The sequence below is a fragment of the Acomys russatus genome, chromosome 3 (assembly GCF_903995435.1).
Source record: "Acomys russatus chromosome 3, mAcoRus1.1, whole genome shotgun sequence".
NCBI lineage: Eukaryota > Metazoa > Chordata > Mammalia > Rodentia > Muridae > Acomys > Acomys russatus.
In genome coordinates this window covers 15,517,640-15,540,560 of record NC_067139.1, presented here as the reverse complement: position 1 = coordinate 15,540,560, position 22,921 = coordinate 15,517,640, and the positions used below count along the sequence as shown (strand labels likewise).

At 41.4% G+C, this 22,921-nt stretch overlaps 1 protein-coding gene across 1 annotated transcript in view; it reads left to right on the top strand.

The window, feature by feature from the left end:
- Exoc2 (exocyst complex component 2) overlaps positions 1-22,921 on the top strand; it is a 167,247-nt gene that overhangs the window by 99,179 nt on the left and 45,147 nt on the right. The window contains exons 14-22 of the mRNA XM_051169545.1: positions 3,731-3,796; positions 3,946-4,103; positions 4,516-4,637; positions 6,079-6,140; positions 9,799-9,879; positions 10,520-10,579; positions 11,260-11,321; positions 12,898-12,964; positions 16,042-16,158. Of these exons, the coding sequence (XP_051025502.1) occupies positions 3,731-3,796; positions 3,946-4,103; positions 4,516-4,637; positions 6,079-6,140; positions 9,799-9,879; positions 10,520-10,579; positions 11,260-11,321; positions 12,898-12,964; positions 16,042-16,158 (795 nt within the window). The remainder of the gene's footprint in view (positions 1-3,730; positions 3,797-3,945; positions 4,104-4,515; positions 4,638-6,078; positions 6,141-9,798; positions 9,880-10,519; positions 10,580-11,259; positions 11,322-12,897; positions 12,965-16,041; positions 16,159-22,921) is intronic.

The window sequence follows — 22,921 nt, the reverse complement described above, 5'->3', positions numbered from 1 at the left end:
TCCACCTGCCTCTGCCTCCCAAATGCTGGGATTAAGATGCACCACTACTGCCCGGCTGGATCTTTTCTTGCATGTAGCACATCCCAAGTGCTGAGTAGTTGCCTTGTATCTTTCTAGAGTCATAAAGTTGACAAATGGTTCCGATCTTCCCTATTAAGTTAAAAGAGAATATACTTCCTTGTAGGTCTCACCTAATTAAAATAAATATAATAAATATTTGGTTGTAGATGAAAACTGTGACTTCATGACAACATATTGTTGCAATGAAAACAAATGTATTTTAATTAGGCTACTGAATTGGCTATGCCTATAATGTTTCTATTTATTTATGTCCATAAATTTTCTTTATAAGTTTATAGTAACAAGTGTGATTCTTTCCAAAAACTCCACCTGGTTTTAGAGAATTTACTCTTGGAAGCTTGGAAGCCACAATAGGAAAGTAGCAAGAAGCAGAGTTGGAAAGTGTACCTACTCAGTCAGTCTATGAGTGAAACCAGAAACTTCATTAAGTGAGCATTGAGAGGAGGTCTGACAATTTAGATAATTGATATTCTCTTATATAAGAGCTTTAAACGCAGCTCACTGTAAATGTCCTTATTTTTCTTACTGTGGAACTGTCTTGGCTTATTAAGAGCTCATTTGTTACAAGTTTCTAGCAGTTTAAACAGTAGTCCCATGTGGGCCCATGTGAATCAGAACAGTGAAATCTGCCGTTGGGCTCACCACAAACTGGTTTTGGTCTGTGTGTGCAGGAAAGAGCTGAGGCTTTACTTAACGAAATAGTTAACAGTGCTCTCTCACCTGTGGCTGCTTCAAATGTCGTGTATTTTAAAGCATCAAGTAATTGTTAAACATCAAAACCCAACATTTTAAAAGTTCCAGAACTTAAAGCAAATTTAAATATTATTCAAATATGTACCCCTATATTGATTGCTCATTTCTGTAATATTAAAATGACCAGAAACTGTTGCCATCACACAAAACTCTCAGCCCTCTGCTCTTCATTTTGTTGACAGTTAGGTCTCCAGAAAAGAACTGAGTCCACCAAGCTTGTCGGAAGCCATTGCATAACATATAAGATAGCCATGCCATAGCTGTGCCGTAGGCATAACAGAGCATCGTAGTGTAGCATATCATGGCACAGCACAGCACAGCACAGCACAGCGCAGCGCAGCGCAGCTCAGCACAGCACAGCACAGCACAGCAAAACAAAACAAATACAGCATGCTGTACCCTGGTAGCTGGCCAGTCTGTCACAACAAGACCTGATACTAGGTGATTTTGGAAGGCATTTAGATCAGCACAGATTGAAGGTAGAGATGCTTTTGAAAGCATGTTCAGAACAGGATCCTAACCACGGTGTGCCAAGTACAGATACATACACATGTATGTACATGTTATACATTTGCATACAGATAGTGTACTTTCGTAAATCCATTCCAAAATAGTCAGATATCAGGTAAATGAAACAATGACTGTGATGAACTTTACTCTCTTCCCCTCGTGAAGAGGTGAATTAAAAGTTAGTTTTTAATAACTCATCCTAATTCTGTGACTACGTATCAAAGGAACAAAGCCGACCTTGTAATGCAGGTGGGCAGTCATGGGATGCAGAGGAAAAGAAGGACTCAGAAGACATATCTTTCAGCTGAGCCTTAGCACGTGAATCAGACAAAGGCGCTTACACAGCACATGTGTCACCAAGGGGAGGCTCCAAGGAGAAACCTTGCATGCACAGGCCCTAGCAGGCTTAGGTGTCCGTGGGGTGGGGTGGGCTGGAAGCACAGGGGGTCAGCTGCCTTTTAGACAGAATCATGGGAAGAAACCGTAGGGCTGTGTGTGCAGGAAGAATGGGAGTGAGAGAGGTGTTGTCAGTGGAGGTGGAGAGAAGGTAGTGGTGGTTTGCATTCAGAGGTGGTGTGCAGGTCTTGCTGGTGGATCCTGGGGGAGATGAAGGCAAGCGTTCAGATACAGCACTGAAACAGGCTTCTGGCTACGCAGTTGCCACTCACAGAGACTCTTTCTTGGAGGACTCCTGGTAGGTTCCTGAGAACTATTCAAGAGATAGTAGATAATTTGAGAACCCCGTGTGAGTTTAGAGAATTTGAGGTACAGATGCCCATATAGGAGATATTATTTAAAACTATAGGCAACATTAGTGGAGAGGATAGAAGAGAGAAATATGTCTCAAACTAAGATCTGACAAACGGCAGAGGGTGTCACTTCACTCTGTGGGTGTGTGGGAGTGGGACAAAGCAGAAGGCAGGGCAGTAGAGCCTTGTGGTTTGGCTGGGAGGAAGAGAAACAGTTTTGATGTGGTACCTTCTTGTCTGTGGTAGCATCTCACCTGTGCTCACCTGCACTCTTGCAACCCTCAGGCTGGCCCAGAGCTCGCTCATCATTACTGGACACCTAATCTTGACACTTCCCTGCTTACTACACTTTGGGTATTTCTCATTTGTACTAAAAATAAAGAGATGGATGATCCATCTCATGCATATATAATTTGGAGTGCAAAGAAATTAGCTCAGGAGTTAGCTTTTTCAGTGATTATGAGCTAAGCTTAGAATTAACATTTTTAAGTTTCAAAGTAAAAGTATATTTTTACAAAGAAAAAAATGATAAAAGCTTCATAGCTTAATGTGAAACTTTAGACACATGTGAGTTAAAGGGTGGTAATGCTATGTGTATGTTGATTACTGGGTCTTAATCAGCACAACAGCCTAAGCCTTTTTTACTCCACATCACTGATGTTCATTCTATAAACCGGCTCCACACGCTGTGTCCCTAACATGTGTAATGCAGACACAGGTAAAAAGCATTACTTACATTCTCACAATGACGTCAAGCTAATATTGTAATTATTTATGATATGCCTACTCTTAACTTGAAAGGTCTCTTGACACATCTTTAAACATAACCAACAATACCTGAAGAATTTAACCTCAATAGATGTTTTGTATTGTGTCAGCGAAGTGTCAGAATTTGTTCTACGCTGCTTAACTTTGTCAGTGCTTCTTTATCTGAAAAGGACATAAGCTTGTCCTTTCAGGGCATTTTATGTAGTAGTATTTGGTTGTCAGAACATTTGTTAATAAGAAACTAGCAGAAATCCAGTAAGATTTCTCTTAAGTATGAAAACAGTTTTCCACACATTACACTAAGTAAAGAAAAGCATAGGCTTTATGAGTAAACAGAAATAAATATTTCCAGAATGGTAGAATGCATTCCCTCCTAAGGTACACTGTAAAGAAGACAATGATTTATAAATAAAGATAAAGTGACAGATGTAGTACTGTTTATAGTAAATGCTTACCAAAGGGATGAAATGGATAATCTGAGATCGCTCCATTAGCTCAGAGTTTACCCCTCCTTTGTACCCTGCCAGACAGTAAAACATGACGGGAAGAACCTATCATGGGCGGGATGCACTGTACTTCAATTGTATCGATTGTTGGGAAACAAACAAAAAAACAAACAGCACAGCCAGCCATTTGACCTATAAAATGTGTAGTTTCAACTTGATGCTTGAGTTTGTGCATAGGTATATACCCTCATCTTAGAATAAGGGTTTTGGAATAAGGGGTTTTTTTGGCGGGAGGTATATATTAACATTTCGTTTAATCAGGTTTAGTTTCATGTCTTCATGTCTAGATGTTAAAGCATCTCCTAAATTTTCTAAGTTATTTCTAAAAGAGAGCTAATATTTTTCTTTTTTTCAATTCCTAAGACTGCTGAGAAATCAGGCCAGATTGAAAGATCAAAGACCGTAAGGCAGAGACAAAATGATTTCAAGGTAAGTGAGGGTGAGAATGTCAGCTTTTCAGGGCACTGGCCTCTCTCTGCCAGCGTTAGTGAAGACTTTACAGTTGAGAGACGTTTATCATTCGGTACAATCTTTATCACACTGATGATCATAATGCAGTTTTGGTTTTCATCGTCTAGAAAATGATTCAGGAAGTAATGCAGTCCCTGGTGAAGCTGATCCGAGGAGCCCTGCTCCCTCTCAGCCTCCGAGAGGGCGACGGGAGGCAGTATGGAGGCTGGGAGGTGCAGGCGGAGCTCTCAGGGCAGTGGCTCGCACACGTTATCCAGACCATAAGGTAAGCATGGACACATGGGAGCCATGCTCATTGAAAGGGCTCAGTGAGTTTGTGTATATTTGTTTACTTAGTGCCTTTTGAAAACAGTCAACCCCTAGGGTCGTATGTGCTGCTTAACATGTCAGGGGAGAATCTATTTTCCAACTCTCTGTCCTGCTGCTTCTATTTCTCACTTATAATCTAACCTGGCAGCTCATAAGCATCCCTGGTGTGTGTGCTGGGTGAGTGTTATGCCTTATGTGCATCCCTCTATTGCATAGACCTGGTACAGCCCCTGCTGTGCACTCTACTTTCAGCCTAATGCTGTTGCTCATAACCTCCACGCAGCCTATTACAGGACAGTCCAAGCAGTGATAGGGATTGCGTGGTACCCCGTTTACTCACTTGTGTTGTGTTGTGTTGTGTTTGCCAGGCTGACTTATGAGTCATTGACTGCCCTGGAAATTCCCAATGACATGTTACAGATTATCCAGGACCTAATTTTGGATCTCCGCATACGTTGCATAATGGTAACACTGCAACACACAGCAGAAGGTATGTTAGGAAATAACTTTTACTGGGCAAAGTTACCTGAGCTGGCTTCCTTCCAGTTTCCAAAGCCTTGAAAATAAACCAGTGTTAGGGAATTTAGCATGTATTTATTCATTTCTTGCTACAGAATAGAATGTTTTCTCTTTTTTTAAAGTATCTTTTCAAAATAATTTAGTTGTTTTAAGACACTGTAGAAATTAAAGTAGATGCACTTGAAACTAAGAATATAAGAATATCTTTATAGTAAATTTTAAACAAACTGCTGGATATAAAAGTCTATGTAAAATATGGACCTAGTTTTAAAACATGTCGACATTTTCTAATTTTAAAATTCACATGAAATCAGAACACCATTAGTAGTGCTTCTATGGATTGTAGGAATTATACATGCATTTTGTTATACTTTAAATTTTTTCCAGAATTTTTTATCTTGAACCACTGACTTAGGATTTTATTGCTATGAAGAGACACCATAGCCATGGCAACTTTTAAAAGGAAAACATTTCACTGTGGCTGGCTTACAGCCTCAGAGGATTAGTCCATTATTATTATGGCAGGAAACATGGCAGCATATAGGCAGACATGGGGCTGGAGAAGGAGCTGAGAGTTCCACATCCTGATCCACAAGCGGCAGGAAGCGAACTGAGCCAAGAGGCCCAGCTTGAGCACATGAGCCCACCCCCAGTAACTCACTTCTAACAGCAAAGCTACACCTATTCCAGCAAGGCTGTACCTCCTACTAGTGCAGTTCTCTGAGCCTTTGGAGGCCATTTTCTTTTAAATCACTACAGCAACCAAATGGTCACCAAGTTTTTTTTTTTTTTTTTTATAAAATGACCTTTGAGGTTTTAAGTGTTTTAAAAAACAAGAACATTGTTATAACAACATAAGCCATTATATTCTGTCACCAAGATTTTAAGTGGGGAGGGCCCTGCACTGTAGAATTTGCAGTTAATACAATGTGTCAAAAGAGAGTGGAATCCAGTTTAAGAATGCACCTAAGCAAGCCTGGCCTGCTGAAAGTTTGGGCAAGTGTCATTCCTCAAGTGAGAGCTAGCTACCATTCAGGAATGATATAAACTCCACTGCTATGCACATGTCTGCCACTGCTGGGGACAATACTGAGTATATAGTCACTGTTGTGAGGTATCTTTGCTCCTAGTCTAGAAGGCTCCAGATTAGGCTGTGTTGTTAAAAACAAAACAAAAGCCCACAAATATTTACGTGAATATTTTGTTAGAAAGTGTGCAGAGAAAAGAGAGAAAAAAAAAAGTGTGCAGAATACATTACTATTTCTTAAATCTGCCAATAGGTTGGTAGATTTTCTATGTTTTACAGACTTATATAAAATAATTAAAAGCCACAACTCATTGCTATTTTGGTCTCTGTTGATGTTCAGTGAGACAATTATAATAGAAAGTCTTGTGTTCTTGTTTCTACATAGAAATAAAGAGGTTAGCTGAAAAGGAAGACTGGATTGTTGATAATGAAGGACTAACTTCCCTAGTAAGTTTGAATTATTTTTTGTTAATTGTCATTAGTGTTTCTTATACAAAATAAATGCTTTTTGTTAATAAGGATCATATTCATTTTATATTATACTCAAGTTTCTTGACACTGTAAAATAATCCTAAAATACTCTTTCTCAAAGTTAGTTTTGCTTACTGCTGATCATAGAAATTTTAAATGAGTGAAAGCAGTGGATTTATTTTAGTTAGAGTCATGTCAGCCTGTATCACTATTGTATTGCTACTTTAGTTTACATTACTTTTCAATTAGATTGTGCTTAATTCCACACTATTAGCAACTTGAAGTCTTCAGAAAAGCAAGACAGGAGAATGATGTTTCTGTCCACAAAGCTAAAAGTAAACAAGCCAAGAAGCAGAAGCCACTGCAGGTAGATGCCCAGGTCAGGCAGCAAACACCCATGATGTGTTCAGTCTAGAAACATTCTCTTTCTGGGTGAGTTTAGAATTCAAGTACCTTTGAAAATACTTCTCATGATCTTTCCTGTTTTCATGTCTGTCTGAGGGATGCTCCTAACAGTCTGATAGGGACTGACTCGCTAGTAAAATACAGAGGACACAGGACAGGGGTTGCCATTTTCCCTTACGCTGGCCAGACAGCCTGTCCTGCATCCAGCCAGGGTCACTGTTTGCCTTTGTGACCCTCTGCACTGGTTTTTGTGTGGCTGTCCTGGAGGTTCCATCAAGCCTTGACCCTGTTAGGAAGAAAGTAAAGCAATCTCCAAGCAGCCACAGCCAGTCTCAAGAGGCTGTTGGACAGAAAGCATCCCCATGCCCCAGAAAAATAGCTGCTCAGCAGACCATATGGCCACTGCCAAATTCTTTCATGTCCTCTTTTGCAAGGGGGAGAAAATTAATTCTGAGGATGGAACTTCTGGTTTCTGCCAAGAATAAAGTGGCTTTGGCCCTACAAGTTATAAGCCAGCCCTACGTCAGGAACAGAGATCCCACATGGCATCTCCCTTTCCCCGGGATCCTTGCATGGGGGTCTGGTTAGGCTGAGGTTGGAAGCTGGGACTTCCTCTGAAGGCCAAGGCATTGCTCCAAGTCAGTGTGAATTCATTCAAGTAGACTTCAGGGTTAGAAAAGACATGCCTACTTCCAGTGTCATGCAAGACATGGGTTGGGAAAGTTCATTATTTTTAATAAATCAGTTATGATTTTATTTGGCTGGATTTGTTCTGTTGATTAAATTATTTGCATGTAAATAAGTATTCTTTGGTTAGTTCTTTCTCACATTAAATTCTTAGAGAAAGGGTCTATGTATTATTTAGCTCATCTCTCTCTGAGATACATAGAAAATTACAAAATAGCTTTTGTATTGATGATATATTGAAGCCATTTGAATATTCTAGGTTCATTTCTGTTGCTGTGTTAAAATACTCTGACTAAACACAGCTTAGGGAAAGAAAGGGATTCTTCAGTTTACACAGGTCCAGGTCACAGTCCGTCATGAGGGAAGTTAGGCTGTTCTATACAGCATTGCCTTCAGTCAAAGAATTCACTTCACAGTCTGTGGAGTAAAGTAGGAACCGTGGGAGAGGTTCTCAGTGACTGGAAGTGGACTCAATTCCCACTGGCTTTCTTGTACAGTTCAGAACAATTTGTCTAGGCTGTGCTGCCCACAGCGGGCTGCGCCCTCCTGTATCAGTTAACAAGACAACCATCCACAGACATGCACAGGCTGATCTGATGTAGACAGCTGCTGAGCTGAGGCTCTCTTCTCAGATGACTCTACTGTGTCAAGGTGACTGTTCGATAGCCAAAAAAGAGATGCTGTCCTAAACCAGTTGTATTAAAATTTCTTCTTAAGCTGCCTAACATGGTTCCTGGGATATCTCACATTTTTTCTGTGGCTTATATGCACAGCACACGCCACTCTTCTGAAGGATGCTGACATGGAAGCAACTGTACTGTACTCCACTTTAAGACCTGCCCTAGGGAAAACCTGGAATCTGTTTGGCCTGAGTCCCCATTTGTATGGCAGGAGCAGGACGTCTTCATAGTGTGGGCTTAGAAGTAACCATGGGCTTGGCTTGGTGGTACACACCTGTAATCCCAGCACTCAGGGAGGCAGAGGCAGGCCGATCTCTGTGAGTTTGAGGCCAGCCTGCTCTACAAAGTGAGTCCAGAACAGCCAAGGCGACACAGAAACCCTGTCTTAGGGCTTGGGGGGAGGAATTAAACAGTTCTGTACCCTAAAGCATGTTGTATACTGTGTTATGTCCAGTTTGAGAATGTTAAAGTGTATGTTTCATTAAACAAGAGAAACTGACCAATAGCAGCCCTCTGTGCATAGCAGCTGTTGCCTTTAGATCCTTCCTGCTCAGTAAGGCAGCATGCACAGCCTCCTGTGGCCTGCCCCGGAGGCAGGCAGCATTCTGCCAGGTAGTGTGGTTACTGTAGCGGGGTCCTGGGAAAATGACTGGACTTATTAGGAGGGAAACATGGCTATAGTCTGCTTTTAAATTTGGATTTCCTTAGTGCCGTTATAATCATAAGATATTAATTTTGTGTTTGACGCCGTCCTCCCCACCAACCACATGAGTACACATGGTTAAGAACTACTAAACCCAGTGGGTCATGCGGAAAAACAACGGAAATGGTATATCTGGAGTCAGCCAAAGCATCCTCCAGTCAAATGCGGATGAAGAAGGAAGCTATCTTGGTTTGATAGCTTGATGTGGATAGCCCTTGTAGCTGTTCAGGACAGAGCAAGAGGAAAGGAGTATGAGCTTGCATCCCAGCTCTGGGCAGCTCTACCCGGTCCTCTGGGCAGCTCTACCCAGTCCTCTGGGCCTCTGAAAGGGACAGCAGAATTTACATGTCCTTAACCTTTTTCTAACTCCTGGGAGGAGACTGCTTCTTCCTTCACGGAAACCATGCTGGCAATCCCCTGACCTCCCTGTGCCCTCAGCTCCTGTGGTTTCCTGCCACCACATATGCCATGCTGTCCTCACACCCACTTCTCCTGTTCTCGGCTACTCTGACCATCCTATTTAGAGAGAAGCTCCCCCAGCACCATTCTCCTATGCATTCCAGTATGCTATCATGATGTTTATTGATTAAATTACAGTTTCATTCTTACACAGTAAATGAATGAATAAATAAACGGGTGGATGGGTGAGTGTTCCGCAATTCGGAAAAGCATGTGATGAGAATTCTGCCTGTCAGATCCACTCCTGGGAACTTCACGTGAACACAGAACACAGGCACTAGGGTGTTGAGGTCTCTTCCCTCTTTCCTTGGAGTGTCTTTGCTTAAACATATTTGCAAGTGTCATCTTTTGACTTCGTATATGTAGAAAATGAGTAACAAGGCTTAGTTGACTGTTAAGGACTTGCACCCGTCTAGGTGGTTGTCAGCGCGTTAGGTTTCACTGAGCATACAAGAGGCCATGTGCTCCTTGTCAATTTGCTATGAAAAGATGATTTAGATAAGCCTTAGTCTCAAAATTTATCTGTTTAAAACATGCTGCTCTCAGCCTCCATGAGTATAGGTCTCTGGTCGGATTGTGTCCTTGTTATTTGCTGTAAGTGTGGACACTTGAGCTTTCTGCATGTCCAGCTCCATAACTACACCTTCCCAGCCAGTGCTGTGTCTGTGTTTAAGGAGGTCCTTTTTTTTTTTTCCCCCAGCCATGTCAGTTTGAACAGAGCATCGTGCACTCCCTGCAGTCGCTGAAGGGTGTTGTGGATTGCAAGCCTGGAGAAGCCAGCGTGAGTTTCCATTCTGTTCTACCTGCTTTGTAAGGTCTTAAGACATCCCAGCCGAGTATGGTGGCCACGCCTGTAATCCCAGAACTCAGGGAGGCAGAGGCAGGCGGATCACTGTGAGTTTGAGGCCAGCCTGGTCTACAAAGCAAGTCCAGGACAGCTAAGGCTACATAGAGAAACTCTGTCTCAAAACAACAACAACAACAACAACAACAACAACAACAACCAAAAAACCAAAATAAATAAATAAATAAATAGATCCCTACTTGGGGATCACAGTAAACAGTAAAGCCATCAATGACGTCCAAGAGCTATTCTCTTACTAAATGCATTCCTTTAGTACCTATGTAACTAAAGGAATTATTTCCAGGGCAGGCTGAGCAGTTAAACTATGAGTCCAGCAGCCACAAGCAGACCAGGGTCCTTGTGGACTGATTGACTGACTGACTTGGATATTGTCAGCCACTTGGGGATCAGAGCCACAATAGGTAGGAAGCCACCTAAAGCTAGCGCATCAGAGTAACGATGCCAACACCTGGGATGGTTTTCCATGCATTAGCTTTTATATCGAACTTATCAAGCAAAATGTTTTGTTTTCTTAGCAAAATCAAAACTGTTTTTTAATCTAAATTATTCTTCTTAGGTCTTTCAACAGCCTAAAACGCAGGAGGAGGTTTGCCAACTAAGCATCAATATCATGCAGGTAACTGAAAGCAGTGATATAGGCTCTGAAGCCGTGCATTGATTTGTCATTCCCAGTTGGTAATGTTCATGTCACTATTAAATACAGGTGCTTTTAAAATCCCATCTGTATACGTAAGAGTTTGGAGCAAGACAACAGATACAAGTGAAAATTAGTGGAGGATCTGTTCCTTTTTTGTTTTGACGGTACCTGTGTGCTTCATCTATATTGTATATTCTTGTGTGTGTCCTCCTGGTACTTTGTATTCAGTTCCTTTAGAGAGCAGAGTAAATTAAATGAAAATTAGTTGCTTGTGATTTACCTGGAGTTGTAGAGTTGTTTGACTGGGACCAGTGCATAAATGAAGTTGAGTATTTGTGAATGAGTAAGGAGAAGTAAAAGTATCTTTTTCCTAAAATATTTTCAAGAACATAATAATCAATTCAAACAAGGTTCCTTTAATATTCTATCACTTATATAGTTAGACATTGATAGGTTATATATTGGTACCACTTAGCATGTGTAATCACATGTACACTCTCCCTCTCTCTCTCTCTCTCTCTTATTAGACACATTTCTCCCGCTATTTTGTTTTTTATGGCCAGACAGTTCTGTTTTGGTTTATGTAAAATTGTTTTCATATTCAAATACATTGATAACCTGAGAATTCATATCACTAAAACTTACTATTTTTAATCCAGGTTTTTATATACTGCCTGGAACAGCTGAGCACCAAGCCTGATGCAGACATAGATACTACTCAGTAAGTAAAAATGTAATGGATCTTGTTGATGTATTTAAGAGTAATAAAATGTAAGCACATGCAGCCCAGGTTGGCGTACACTTCCTGTGTGCTTGGCTGCCCTCCCTCTCTGCAGTCCCCAGCCTTCCTGGTCCATGCCCAACCCTGACTCCTGACAGACGCTTGCTCTCTCCCAGCTGTCTCTCTCTCCATGCTCTACACAGAGCAGCAACACAGAGTGCTCGTGTGCTCATTTTCTGACTTAGCATTTTCTGGATGACACTTGGCATGTGACACTCCTGTGCACCTAAGCTTCCAACATTAACACAGATAGTATCAAAAGAAGTCTTTGAATCTGATTGGCAATTTGAGGATTTTTCTGTTTCCTGGCATTAACTTTTGCTCTTTGGGATATAAAACTGTCATCTCTACTGGCCAAATACATTGTTTTAATTTGTGTGTGTATGTACATGCCCAGTGTGCTTGCATGCATGTGTATGCATGTTTGTGTGTGTGTGAGTGTGTGGGCATTTTATGGCCAGAAGTAGATGATGATGTTTTTCTCACATATGCCTCTGCCACATATTTAGGCAGAGTCTTTGATTTGAACCCAGAGCTCACTGACTCAGCTTGTCAAGTCAGCTCATTTTTACTTCCCATGTACAGGTGAGCTCTTGTACTCACTGGTACTTACAAAGGTGCTAGAGGTCTGACTCTGCTCCTCACAATTGGTACCCACGATAGTCTCTCCAGCCCCACATTTTTAATGCTTGTGGGTCTTCTACAACCTTTAAGTATATGGCTCATTATCCCACTAGAACGCTGTGTTACTACTCACAGCCTTGATCTCACAGGTTAAACCAATCAATCTTTTCTGGTTACTTTGTTCAAATTCTTGTTTCATACACAGCTGGATTTTTAATGTGTATTGCAACATTTCTGAACTCGATGTTCTGCTGTATTCATTCAAATATATTTCATATCAGTTGGTGCTATTTTGATTACCATTTGTTTATATTTCAACTCTTTACATATTGACATCTTTTTATTTTATTTCTATTTTAAAGTATTATCCAATATTCCATCATGTTAGACTTCCATATAAATTTAAGTCAGTCAAGGTTAAATAAAAATTCTGTTAAGGTGTTTCTTACAATTCTGTTAAATAATAAGTTAATTAATGGGTTAGTTGCCCTGCTCTCCCTTTTCATCTTTTTATGTTTTTGATTGCTTTTGAGTTGTCAACTAAAGTTTTTAGCTCATCAATAAATAGGTCACTGTGAGACTAGGCTTCAAGTCTTCCCCTGGAAACTCTTATAGTCAAAAAATTTTAATTATATGAGTATTATTTTATATTTTCTGTTTCAGTAATTTGCTTTTAAATTTAATGAAGTCACTTGAGTATTGAGAATGCTCCCAACAAGTATTATATGGCCCAGAGTAAGAGATAGTCCTTAGTACTTCCTTATGGTACTAGTAATTAAATACAAGGAAATCTACAGAAAGTTGCACAGCCATTTTCATCAAAACATTTGAAGTCATTGTACGTTTCAGCCAGTTTTAATTGTGACTATTCTCTTGCCTCTTCTGCATTTAGCCTTTCTGTTGATGTTTCTTCTCCTGATTTGTTTGGAAGCATCCATGAAGACTTCAGTTTGACTTCAGTAAGTAAAATGGCAAACACAGAAGTAAAGTGTGTCGTGTTACATTCACTTGAATGGGAAACATCATCTCATGTAAGATGGGCACTGTGGGTACTGCAATACACTTTGGGACTATATTACATTGTATGGATATTTGTGTATATTTCACACTGAAAAAAAACCTTTAACCAGAGTTATATAAACAGATCCAACACAGCCTCTGCATCTTGAGTGCTAATAGCTGCCTCAGTTGTCCCCTAGTGCTGCAAAGTTGCCTGGACGGACCGGGAGGAGGCAGAAGGCAAGGCCTCTTTAGCCCGACACACTCCACTTTTCTCTGCCTTAGTTCTACAAGTCTCCTGTTTTATTTGGACATAGGTTACATGCCTAAGCCAAAATCAAATCCCTACAAGCAATCTGATGGAGGCATTTTCTCAACTGAGATTCCTCTTTGCAGATAACTCCAGCTTGTGTTAAATAAAAATAAAACAAAACAAACAATAACAACAGCAAAATTAGCAAGAAAAGTGACAAGAGCTAAGAGAAACCATGACGTGGATTGAAATCAGCTATTGCATGTAAATCTAGGGAGACAGTAAGGTAGAGGGGGGGAGCTGAGGGAAAGAGCCCTTGACACTAAGACCTTACTCTAGCCATCTGCCCTACCTGTGCTTTTGTTTCTATTGTCTTTCTAAAGGAGTCTAAATGGTACACAGTGATATTTCTCACCTTAACACTTTGTGACCCATCAGCCATTTCCCCACTGATTTGTGTGCACCTCAATTAGGAGTGCTACTCTGAGCCTCCCGTCCCTCTTTAGGAATAGAGAGGAGAGCAGGATAGTTCCCTGTGACCAATTTCGAGGAGGTGCAGAGCTGCCACCAGGCTCTCTGCACTGCCCAGAGTTTTCACTTACTTTTGCTCTTCCCAGCATCTTACCTGTCCACTTCCCAAGGTGCATTCATTGTTTTCCAAAATTTGTTCCTGTGTTCTTCCCCAGTGAAGGGGTCTCATCAGATCTCACTCATCATCTCAGAAGACTGAGATCTTCTCAGGGCTGTGCTATCCAGAAGGAAATGGGTAGCATTGGATAGCACTCCTTATTGATTTGATTTAAAAAAAAAAATCTAGATTTAGAGTCCAAGGATTCTTAGTCACAACCTCGGGCACTCTGAGTATTCATTGCTAGTGCTCTCTGGGAGTACAGAGAAGTGATATATAAGACCTGTTCCTTCACATTCAGGGATTCCTTCATATGGGTCAACTGAACTGTTAGGGTCAAAGGCATGTCCTCTATACCAGGCTCAAGCGAGCTTCAGATTAACCATCCAAGTATAAAGATTAGATTGTTGTTATTCTTTCGTTCTTCCCACTTTGATTTCATATGATGTTTCACATAACATATAGGAATAAAATATACTTGCTAAGAGTTAGTCTTTACATCTCTGAAGTGTTTTTTTCTTGTCACTTTGGAAAGGTTCCATAAATGCTGTAGTGAGGGAAAAGTAAGTCAAGACAATTGGGGGACAGGTTAGGAAGGACTTGCAGGCTCAATCAACTGGAATGGAAGTTTGAGTTCTAAATGAAAGAGTGGTAAAGGATGGGCTTGAAGCCAGTTGAGGCAATTGTGGGGTTCAGCATATTTGGAGTGGCTGTTGGAAAGTTATTTATTTCACGTACTATAAAAGGGATATGTTATGATAAAGCCTCACTATACCCAGGTTGCTTATTTTCTTATATGGTTCTGCCATGCATTCACTATAGCAAAACAATGTCATAGAGCATGACCTCCTCTGGCCTTTTTATATTCCATTTCCTATCTAAAAGTTAATTCAGGGCCAGCAGCAGCAGCCTTTAGTTTGTCTGGGCTATTTAATGGCTCTCTAGCCTTTGATGTATGTCTGTTGATAACCAAAACTGGCAGTAAGTGGGCTAAGAAATAACAATAGGAAATTGTGATGAAGAATTGAGAAGATGTTGGGCACTTGACTGAGCTCAGAATTACCAGAAGATAGATTTGCTTGGTTATTGACTTTAGAGACTCTAGCTCATCCTTTGCTCCACGTGCCTCAAAGAACGAGAACCTGTGCTTGTCTGCTTTTTCTCCCCTGCAGTACTTAACTGTAAGTTACTCTGATTCTGCACAGACAGTAACCAAGTGTGGGTGAGAACTGTTCCTGGAAAGTGATTTTGCCTTAGTTTTAGTCAAGGATCTCCACTGAAGGCCTGGATGAGTCACCATTCCAAAGAATGCCTCCCACCTGTGGGAACACAGACTCAGGGTGCCCTGAAGTGAACCGCAGCCTCAGCAGAGCAGGGGCCATTCCTAGAACCTTATTTACAGATATGGTTCTTTGAACTGTGAAAAGCCCACTGTATTCATTAGCATTGCAATCGCAGTCTAATGATAAGCAATGGTTTAGGTGGGAAGAGCATTCAAGAATGTAACAGGAGAGGCACTTTCCCCTCTCTTTATCTTCTTGTAGGGATGTGGGGAAATGGGGCTATTGGGAGACAGGATGGCAGGTGGGATGAGACTTGGCCTCAGGACATGCACTCCCCACTAGAAGGAATGCATAACAGGAAGCATTCCCACAGGCCTTCACAGGCAGGAACTTTTTGAAGGAACAAGGAGCCCTTCAGATAGACAGTATGACATTAAAATGTTCTGTCAAGTTGTAGAAGATTCACAAACCATTTTCTAATAGTTCCTACATTTATATAGTTATTCCTAATATCAATGTGTGTGGCCTTTTGTGTATGTAAAATAGTAAGTGAAACATTTGACTCTTCTTTGGGGGATATTGAGGGTAGAACCCAGAGCCTTGGGCTTTCCAGAGAGGGATCATTATTGCTGAGCTGTATCCCAAGCTCTGCTTAACTCTTCAGTGTAAATGGAATAAGTCAGTGGAATTGTAATATGTTCCTCTGTGTGTTAATTTTAGGAAATAAACAGCCAAGAAAATCAAGGTGTTGGATATTGATGTTAAAGGGCAGAAGCCTCTAATTAAACTCAGTATAAAATGCAAGATCAGGGTTGTCTCTGCCATTGGCCAGTACTATCTATGTCAACTTCTAATGGCTTGTTTGACTTGTAGGAGCAGCGGCTTTTGATAGTCCTGAGCAATTGCTGCTATTTAGAACGTCACACCTTCCTAAATATAACAGAACATTTTGAAAAGCACAACTTCCAAGGAATAGAAAAAATAGCACAGGTAAGTGCTTTGATATTATTCAGTAGGCAAGCTCTTTTCTCCGCAGCTCCCTGGCTCCCCTGCACTCCGGTTCCCCAGGCCCCACACCCATTCTTCTCACCTCACCTATGTGGGAACGATTTTCTTCCTCACCTTAAATTGTTAATGTAACACTGCTTTTCTCAGGAGCAAAGCTTTCTTATGGTTGAACTGGTTTACTTAACTGGATCTAGGCTGTTTAAAAGTCAGACAAGAGTCAGGAGAGAAGCATCAAACCTAAATCTTTAAGAGTTTCCTCATCTGACTTCTGCTGGGAGTGCCTGCAAGCACTAGAGCAACCCAGATCCTGATTGTATGAGATGCTTCCTGCCTGTGCACTGTTCTCCCTGTGGCTGTGGCCTTGCCTTTGTGAGGCTGCTTAAGCCTGCGCACGCGCACATCCTGCTCTCTAGCTGCTGGCCCCTTCCTTCCTGGCTCAACCAGAAAGAACTTCTGCATGCTTTGCACCCCGCCTGCTGGATGTAGGCAAAAATGTACATGTACGTGCAAGTTAGTGAAGCCAGTTTCCTGCCTTAGGATGTTCGTTCTCTTGTTTATAGTTTTTCAAATCATCAGAAAAGGGGGGAAAAATGAAGTATCTTGTTAAAGGTCAGCTAGTTCCTGAGCAAAGTTTATCAGATTTCTAGGTAAAACTGTGCCAACCCCACTGCCTAATACTCAGTGAAGAAAACAAGAAAGATAATCATCTTGTTAATCATATATCAGAGTTTACTCTAAGTGGACGATCTACTTTTTATAAATGATGCTTCCAGTTTATAAACTAGGTTGGTTTGTTTGGTTTCTTTTCTTTTTTTTTTTTTTTAAGAATGAAAAAATGAAAATGTCAGAGTGGGTGGCTCTGTCTTGTTTTCCTGCCTTTTCGTAAAGCTTAATCATCCTGCTGATAAATGTTATGACTTAAGGCGTTGAGGCTAAATGACTAGTTTATTTCCAGAAATTTTCATGTTCATAATTGCAAGATCTGTGCAACTGTTTTTTTTTTCAATAAAATAGTAATATGACTATACATACATATGAAGAACTTTATCATTAAAATGTGTCATTAAAAATTGCATGTGAAAGAAATGACATTTGATTTTTTTCTAAGTTTTTATGAAGTAATAAGTAGAAATTACGTTCCTCAGTTTATACTATTGAGAAGCAAGCAGAATGAAACCGACATAAAGGAAGGCTTGGTCTCTTTTCCTGTCTTTGTCTGAATCACAGAGAAAAGTAACACGAAGACCTGGGGACAGCTTGCAATAAGCAGTAGGCTTTTTGTCCAGTCAGCATTATGAGTTTTAAAAATGATTTCTAGACTGTCCTGAACTTATACAGCCGTGGCTGAAGTGAATGGAGTAACGTACCTCAGACCACAGCGCACCTGCTTACTGTACTGTGTGCCAAAGAAGCTCTTGTTTCTATTTCATCAAGAAAGTTAAACCTCCTCTTTAAACCAGCCTGGCCTTGAACTCACAAAGATTCACCTACCTCTGCCTCCCCAAGTGCTGGGATAGGTGGCATAGTTTCCTTGTGGGTCCCCTAATATGGGGATCAGGGGCTACTTCTGACATGGGCTCTGGTGTCCACTCATTGATCACATCCCCCTGGTGGGGCAGCCTTGCCAGGCCACAGAGGAAGAGGATACAGGCAGTCCAGATGAGACTTGATACGCTGAGGTCAGATGGTAGGGGAGGAGGGCTTCCCCTTTCTGAGGACAAGGGGAGGGGGAGGCAGGATGAGAGAAGGGGGTGGGACCAGGAGACAATGAGGGAGGAGAGATATAATCAGCATGTAAAGTGAACAAATTAAAATTTTAAAAAATATTTAAAAACAAATATACTTTCAAATAATAAAGAAAGTCAAACCCACTTGCCCTGAAGGAAAACAAAGGTCACTCATAGCCTTATTTTCCACAGTTTTTCTCCTATGACACAACCTAGAAGCCTGCCAGCAAAGTCATAGGGCAGGTCACAGTGGACAGCGTCTTCTCTGTTTCTGTGTTTGCCCTGTCAGGTCATGCTGTCTCAGCGGACTCCTCTCACAGTGTCAATAGATGCCAGGCTTTCTCTCCATCCGTGCTGTGGGGGTGCTGGCTGGTGGGACAGGGCAAGAGGCCTTTCCACTCAGATTCCTTCCTCCTTGCCCTTCCTTCCCCCCACCTTTCCTTTTCCCTTCTCATTTTTTTTTTTTCTTATTGGTGTTCTCATAGTAGAAGCCTGAAAGCAACCGTTTCTAAAATGCCTTTCATCTTCTTTCTTTTCTAAAATTAATTATTTAGTTTTCTTGTTTCAATTTTAAAATTTTATCATGCTGCACATGCCATGGCATTCATGTGGAGGTCAGAGGACAACTCGTGGCACTTGATTCTCTCCCTCTACCATGTGGGTCCCAGGATTGAACTCAGCTCATCGGGCTCAGCAGCCAGCGCCTTTACCAGCTGGACCATCTCTCTAGCACCTTCATCTTGTTTTTTTATTCAAAATAGAATTGAATTACTATAGAAATAGTATATACATAATCATTCTTTGTAGGACTTTATCCAAATGTGACAATCAATGCCATTTAAGGATGGAATGATTTCATAGATGTACTTTTATTTATTTTTATGGTTTGATGTGTATTGTATTCATATGTATGTGTTGATGTGTGTACATCTGTCTCTCTCTCTGTGTGTGTGTGTGTGTGTGTGTGCGCGCGTGTGTATGTGTGTGTGTGTGTGTGTGTGTTTGCAGGGGTGGTTCTATGTAGGCCAGAGGCCAGCATCATCAGGTGTCTACATCTATTTTCTCTCTAATTTTTTGAGGCAGGCTCTCTCACTGAACCTAGCCCTCACCTATTTGGCAAGACTCGTCAGCCATCAAATCCTGGATTATATGTACACACCACCACAGTCAGGATTCGGGCTTAGGTCCTCATGCTTATGCAGGGAGTTCTGACCTACCTAGCCATCTCCCCAGCCCCACGTATATAATATTATCTCTTGAGAAGTAAATGAGGATGATATTTTAGTCCTGTGATTTTCATAGGGGCTGAGGTGTAGAGTGTATAGACTTTGCTTAAAAGTAGTGTGGACTTGAAAATGAGTCTGTTGATTCCAAGTCCTGAGTGCTTCCAGCCTCGCACCATAGCCCAAGATCAAGAATGGAGCCAGTCTCATGAGTGCCCCAGGGAAAGGAAAAGTAGGCTTGAAGCTAATATGATGGATGTCATTTTAACCTTGAGAGACACTGAGCACTGATTCATTAGATCAGAATATACAAGTGCTCTTACCCAGTAAGGTTCCACCTTCTAGTGAGCCCCTTGAGGGACACACAGGCCTCTGTACCTCCTGGGTGTCACACACACACACACACACACACACACACACACACACACACACACACACACAGACACATATATTTGTTAGTGATTCTTTGTGAGTTTCACATCATGCACCCCAGTCCCACTCACCTCCTCATCCCTGCCTATCTACCTTTTGCTCTGGTAACCTTACTCCCAAAATGAAAATACACACACAAACGAAAATAAAGCATAGAAAAATATCTCATTGTGGAAGCTGTAGTCTGTCACATTGTATCCCACAGTATAGCCCTCTGTCCACATACTTGCAAATGTTTATTGTAATGACAACTATATTTTTGAAAAGGAGAAATAAAAATAAATACCATCTGTAACATGTTTATTGTTAATAAGAGGTGATTACCTCCGACTTGTCTAGTTACCCCCTACAGTTAACCTAGACCTTTCCCTAGTCACCGTCCCCCGCCCCCATACACATCAATGTCACTTCACTACCTGACATGGATCCAGTCCCTGTCACTGACTTCTTTTGGGACCTCAAGAATTGTAATAAATAGCCACGTTGTTTTGGGGGAGGTGATTACATTATGTTTAGACCATGATGTCCCAACATGTTTTTAAATTTTTATACGTAAAAATATCCATTTATGTGTTTTAATTTGCATGCCTTTTCTTTTGGGAAATGAGTGCTTTTGCGTTTTTATTGCCTGTGTTGTAGAAGAGATAGCTTGGAAGCATTTAGAGACCATGAGAGACGCAGAGCTTTGTTCTGAGGATGGAGACCAGATATAACAGAGATCAAATTCCTCAGGAGCATTTGGTGGGAACATCAGAGCTGTATGGCTGATAAGCCTTAGTATTATTTTATTGTGGCAACTATAATGATGTAATTCCGAGGACATTTTGTTTATTTGGTCAGTTGTTTTTGTTTTTGTATTTTGGCATATGGCAGCTGATATTTAACCTGCATCAGTCATAAGGAAACAAACAGCTCTACAATTGATTTAGCATGCGCATAATTGCTGATTCTTCCTGACTTGAGAGTATGGGCACTGATCAAGTCTGGTATTAAATGCATTGCTGAACTTTTATTTAAGCTCCTAAGTTCAGAAACTCCACTCAGAAGGGTGAGGGGACAGTTTCTTTTCATCACAAATCCAGGAAAATCTGTTATATCTAGCAACCAATTTAAAGTATTTCTTATTGCTTGAGCTCTTCATAGTACATATAATATGAAGTTCATTAGTTTTAGCGTAACTGAGTGTACTTCTTAGATATCGAGTCCATTTGAATTTGTTGATGGGAATGAATGCAGTTTTCTTTCCTTCCTGCTGTGTTTTCTGTGTCTATGCTTGTTTTATCTTCCTCATTTCTTCGTGAGAGTATATTAACTAAATTTTGTTAAGGTTTTTTTTTTTGTTTTGTTTTTTTGTTTTTTAACTCATTGATTCTTTGTGAGGTTCACATCATGCACTCCAATCCAACTCATCTCTGTATAGCTGATGCTTTGGCTACTTTGTGGGTTCTTTTATCTCTCTTCTACCTTTCTCCACCCTTATTAGCCCCCTAACACCAGGTAAGAGAGAAAAGGATAGAGGGGAAAGGAGGGTGATTATTGGTAGACTACTTCCTGCTGAGTAGGGGTGTTAAATTCCTCGGGGCAAGTTTGGTCTTCGAGGTTAGGATATCATTTTTCTTCTTCTAGTTTCTTTGCACATGGCCTCTTAACAAATGCAACTGACTGCATCCAACCACCAACCAGTCAACATCAGTAACAGCAGCAACTCTGCCTCTTAGGGCCCTACCATATATATATCCTCCGAAACGTTCCCAGAATTCCAAATGTCACACACTTACAGAAACTATCTGTAGCTGGCAAACTCATGTCCCTGCTAGAGCATGAGGCAAATCATAGTCACCTGCTATGAAACAGCTTCTAACCCTCACACCTAAGATTAAAACGAAAGCACATTCCCATTATGGAAAACATTTCTGTGGGTGTTTGTTTGTTTGTTTGCATTTCTGTTTTTAAAAGAAACCAAAATTACAAAATTCTCACTACATCTCCATGTTCCTTCCTATCCACCCCCCACCCGCACAACCTCCCGCTGCCCCAGCCAAAAAAATAAAAAACCCAAACCAACCAAACAAACAAACAAAAAACCCATCTTCTTGTGGAAGTTAGTGTGTGTCACAGTATGCCACACAGTATACCATTTTGTCCAAACATTTTTACTTGCAAATGTTCATTGCAGTGAGTTATTGGTCTGGTCCAAGGCCCCTGGCTTCTGATACACCATCAATACTGGATCCTCACCACTACTCTCCTGTTGTTACCCTGTGCCATGGAGAGTCTGCAGCTTTGGATCTGCATGACCAGCCCTATCATGCACTCCAGCAGTTCATTGATGGGGTAGATGTTGAGGTGGGCCAACTCAAAGTGCTGGATCTGGGCCTGGGTGGTAGCTGAGTTGGTCAGCCCACCAGCAAGTCTGCACCTGCAGCACCAGCTTGAACTCTCGCATGCTGCCCAGGTGAGGAGTGGGGCTAGCTCAACACAGTGTTTGGATATCAACATGGCCTCCAGTGGCAGCCCAGCCCAGAGACATCTGCATGGCCTTTGGTGCTAACATGGCCTCAGACAAAAGCACAGACCCTGGTTGCAATAGGACTGTGAACCCAGACATGGCCCCTGACAGCAGCATGGGCCCGGAAGTCACCATGGCCTCAGATGGCAGCACAGGCCACTCAGATCAGTATGGTTGCCTTAGCAGCACTGACCTCAGATAACCACATGGTCTTGGAAGCAGCCCAGACCATTGACATCTGGGTGGCCTTTAGCATCACAGGCCACAGATATCAGCACAGACCATGGATGATATGACCCTTGGTGCCAACCAGGGTCCAGGCATCAGCATGGCCGCAGATGTTTGCACAAGCTCCTCACATATGCCTGTTCCTCACCACCATCAAGTCTCTAGTTCTACCTTTCTCCATGGTGTATGAAACCTTCTGCTTTGCTTTCTCTCCCATCTCGCCACTGTGTACTCCCATCTTTCTCTTCTGTCCATCACACATTCACTCATTGTAGTGACACCAATGGTGGGTGCTTAGGTGTCTTTCTTCCAGTCACCCTGGGCTGGTGGGGCCAGAATGGGTACTTGGGTATCTTTCTTAAGAAGCTATTTTTGTATAACAAATTACTTGTAAATTAATTCATTTAGAGTTTAAATTTCTAAAGAAATATAATTTGAGCAAATGTGTTCTCTCTTACCAAATTCTAAGCTAAATTTTGACCTTATTTAGGTTCCTTACATTTCTTCTATATATGGGAAAGGCAAAGGCACATGGATAAATATACAGTGAGGGCTGAAGTTGTAGCCTAGCAGCAGAGTAGGCTTGCTTGCCTAGTGGTTCATCCACAGTACCACAGAGTGGGAAG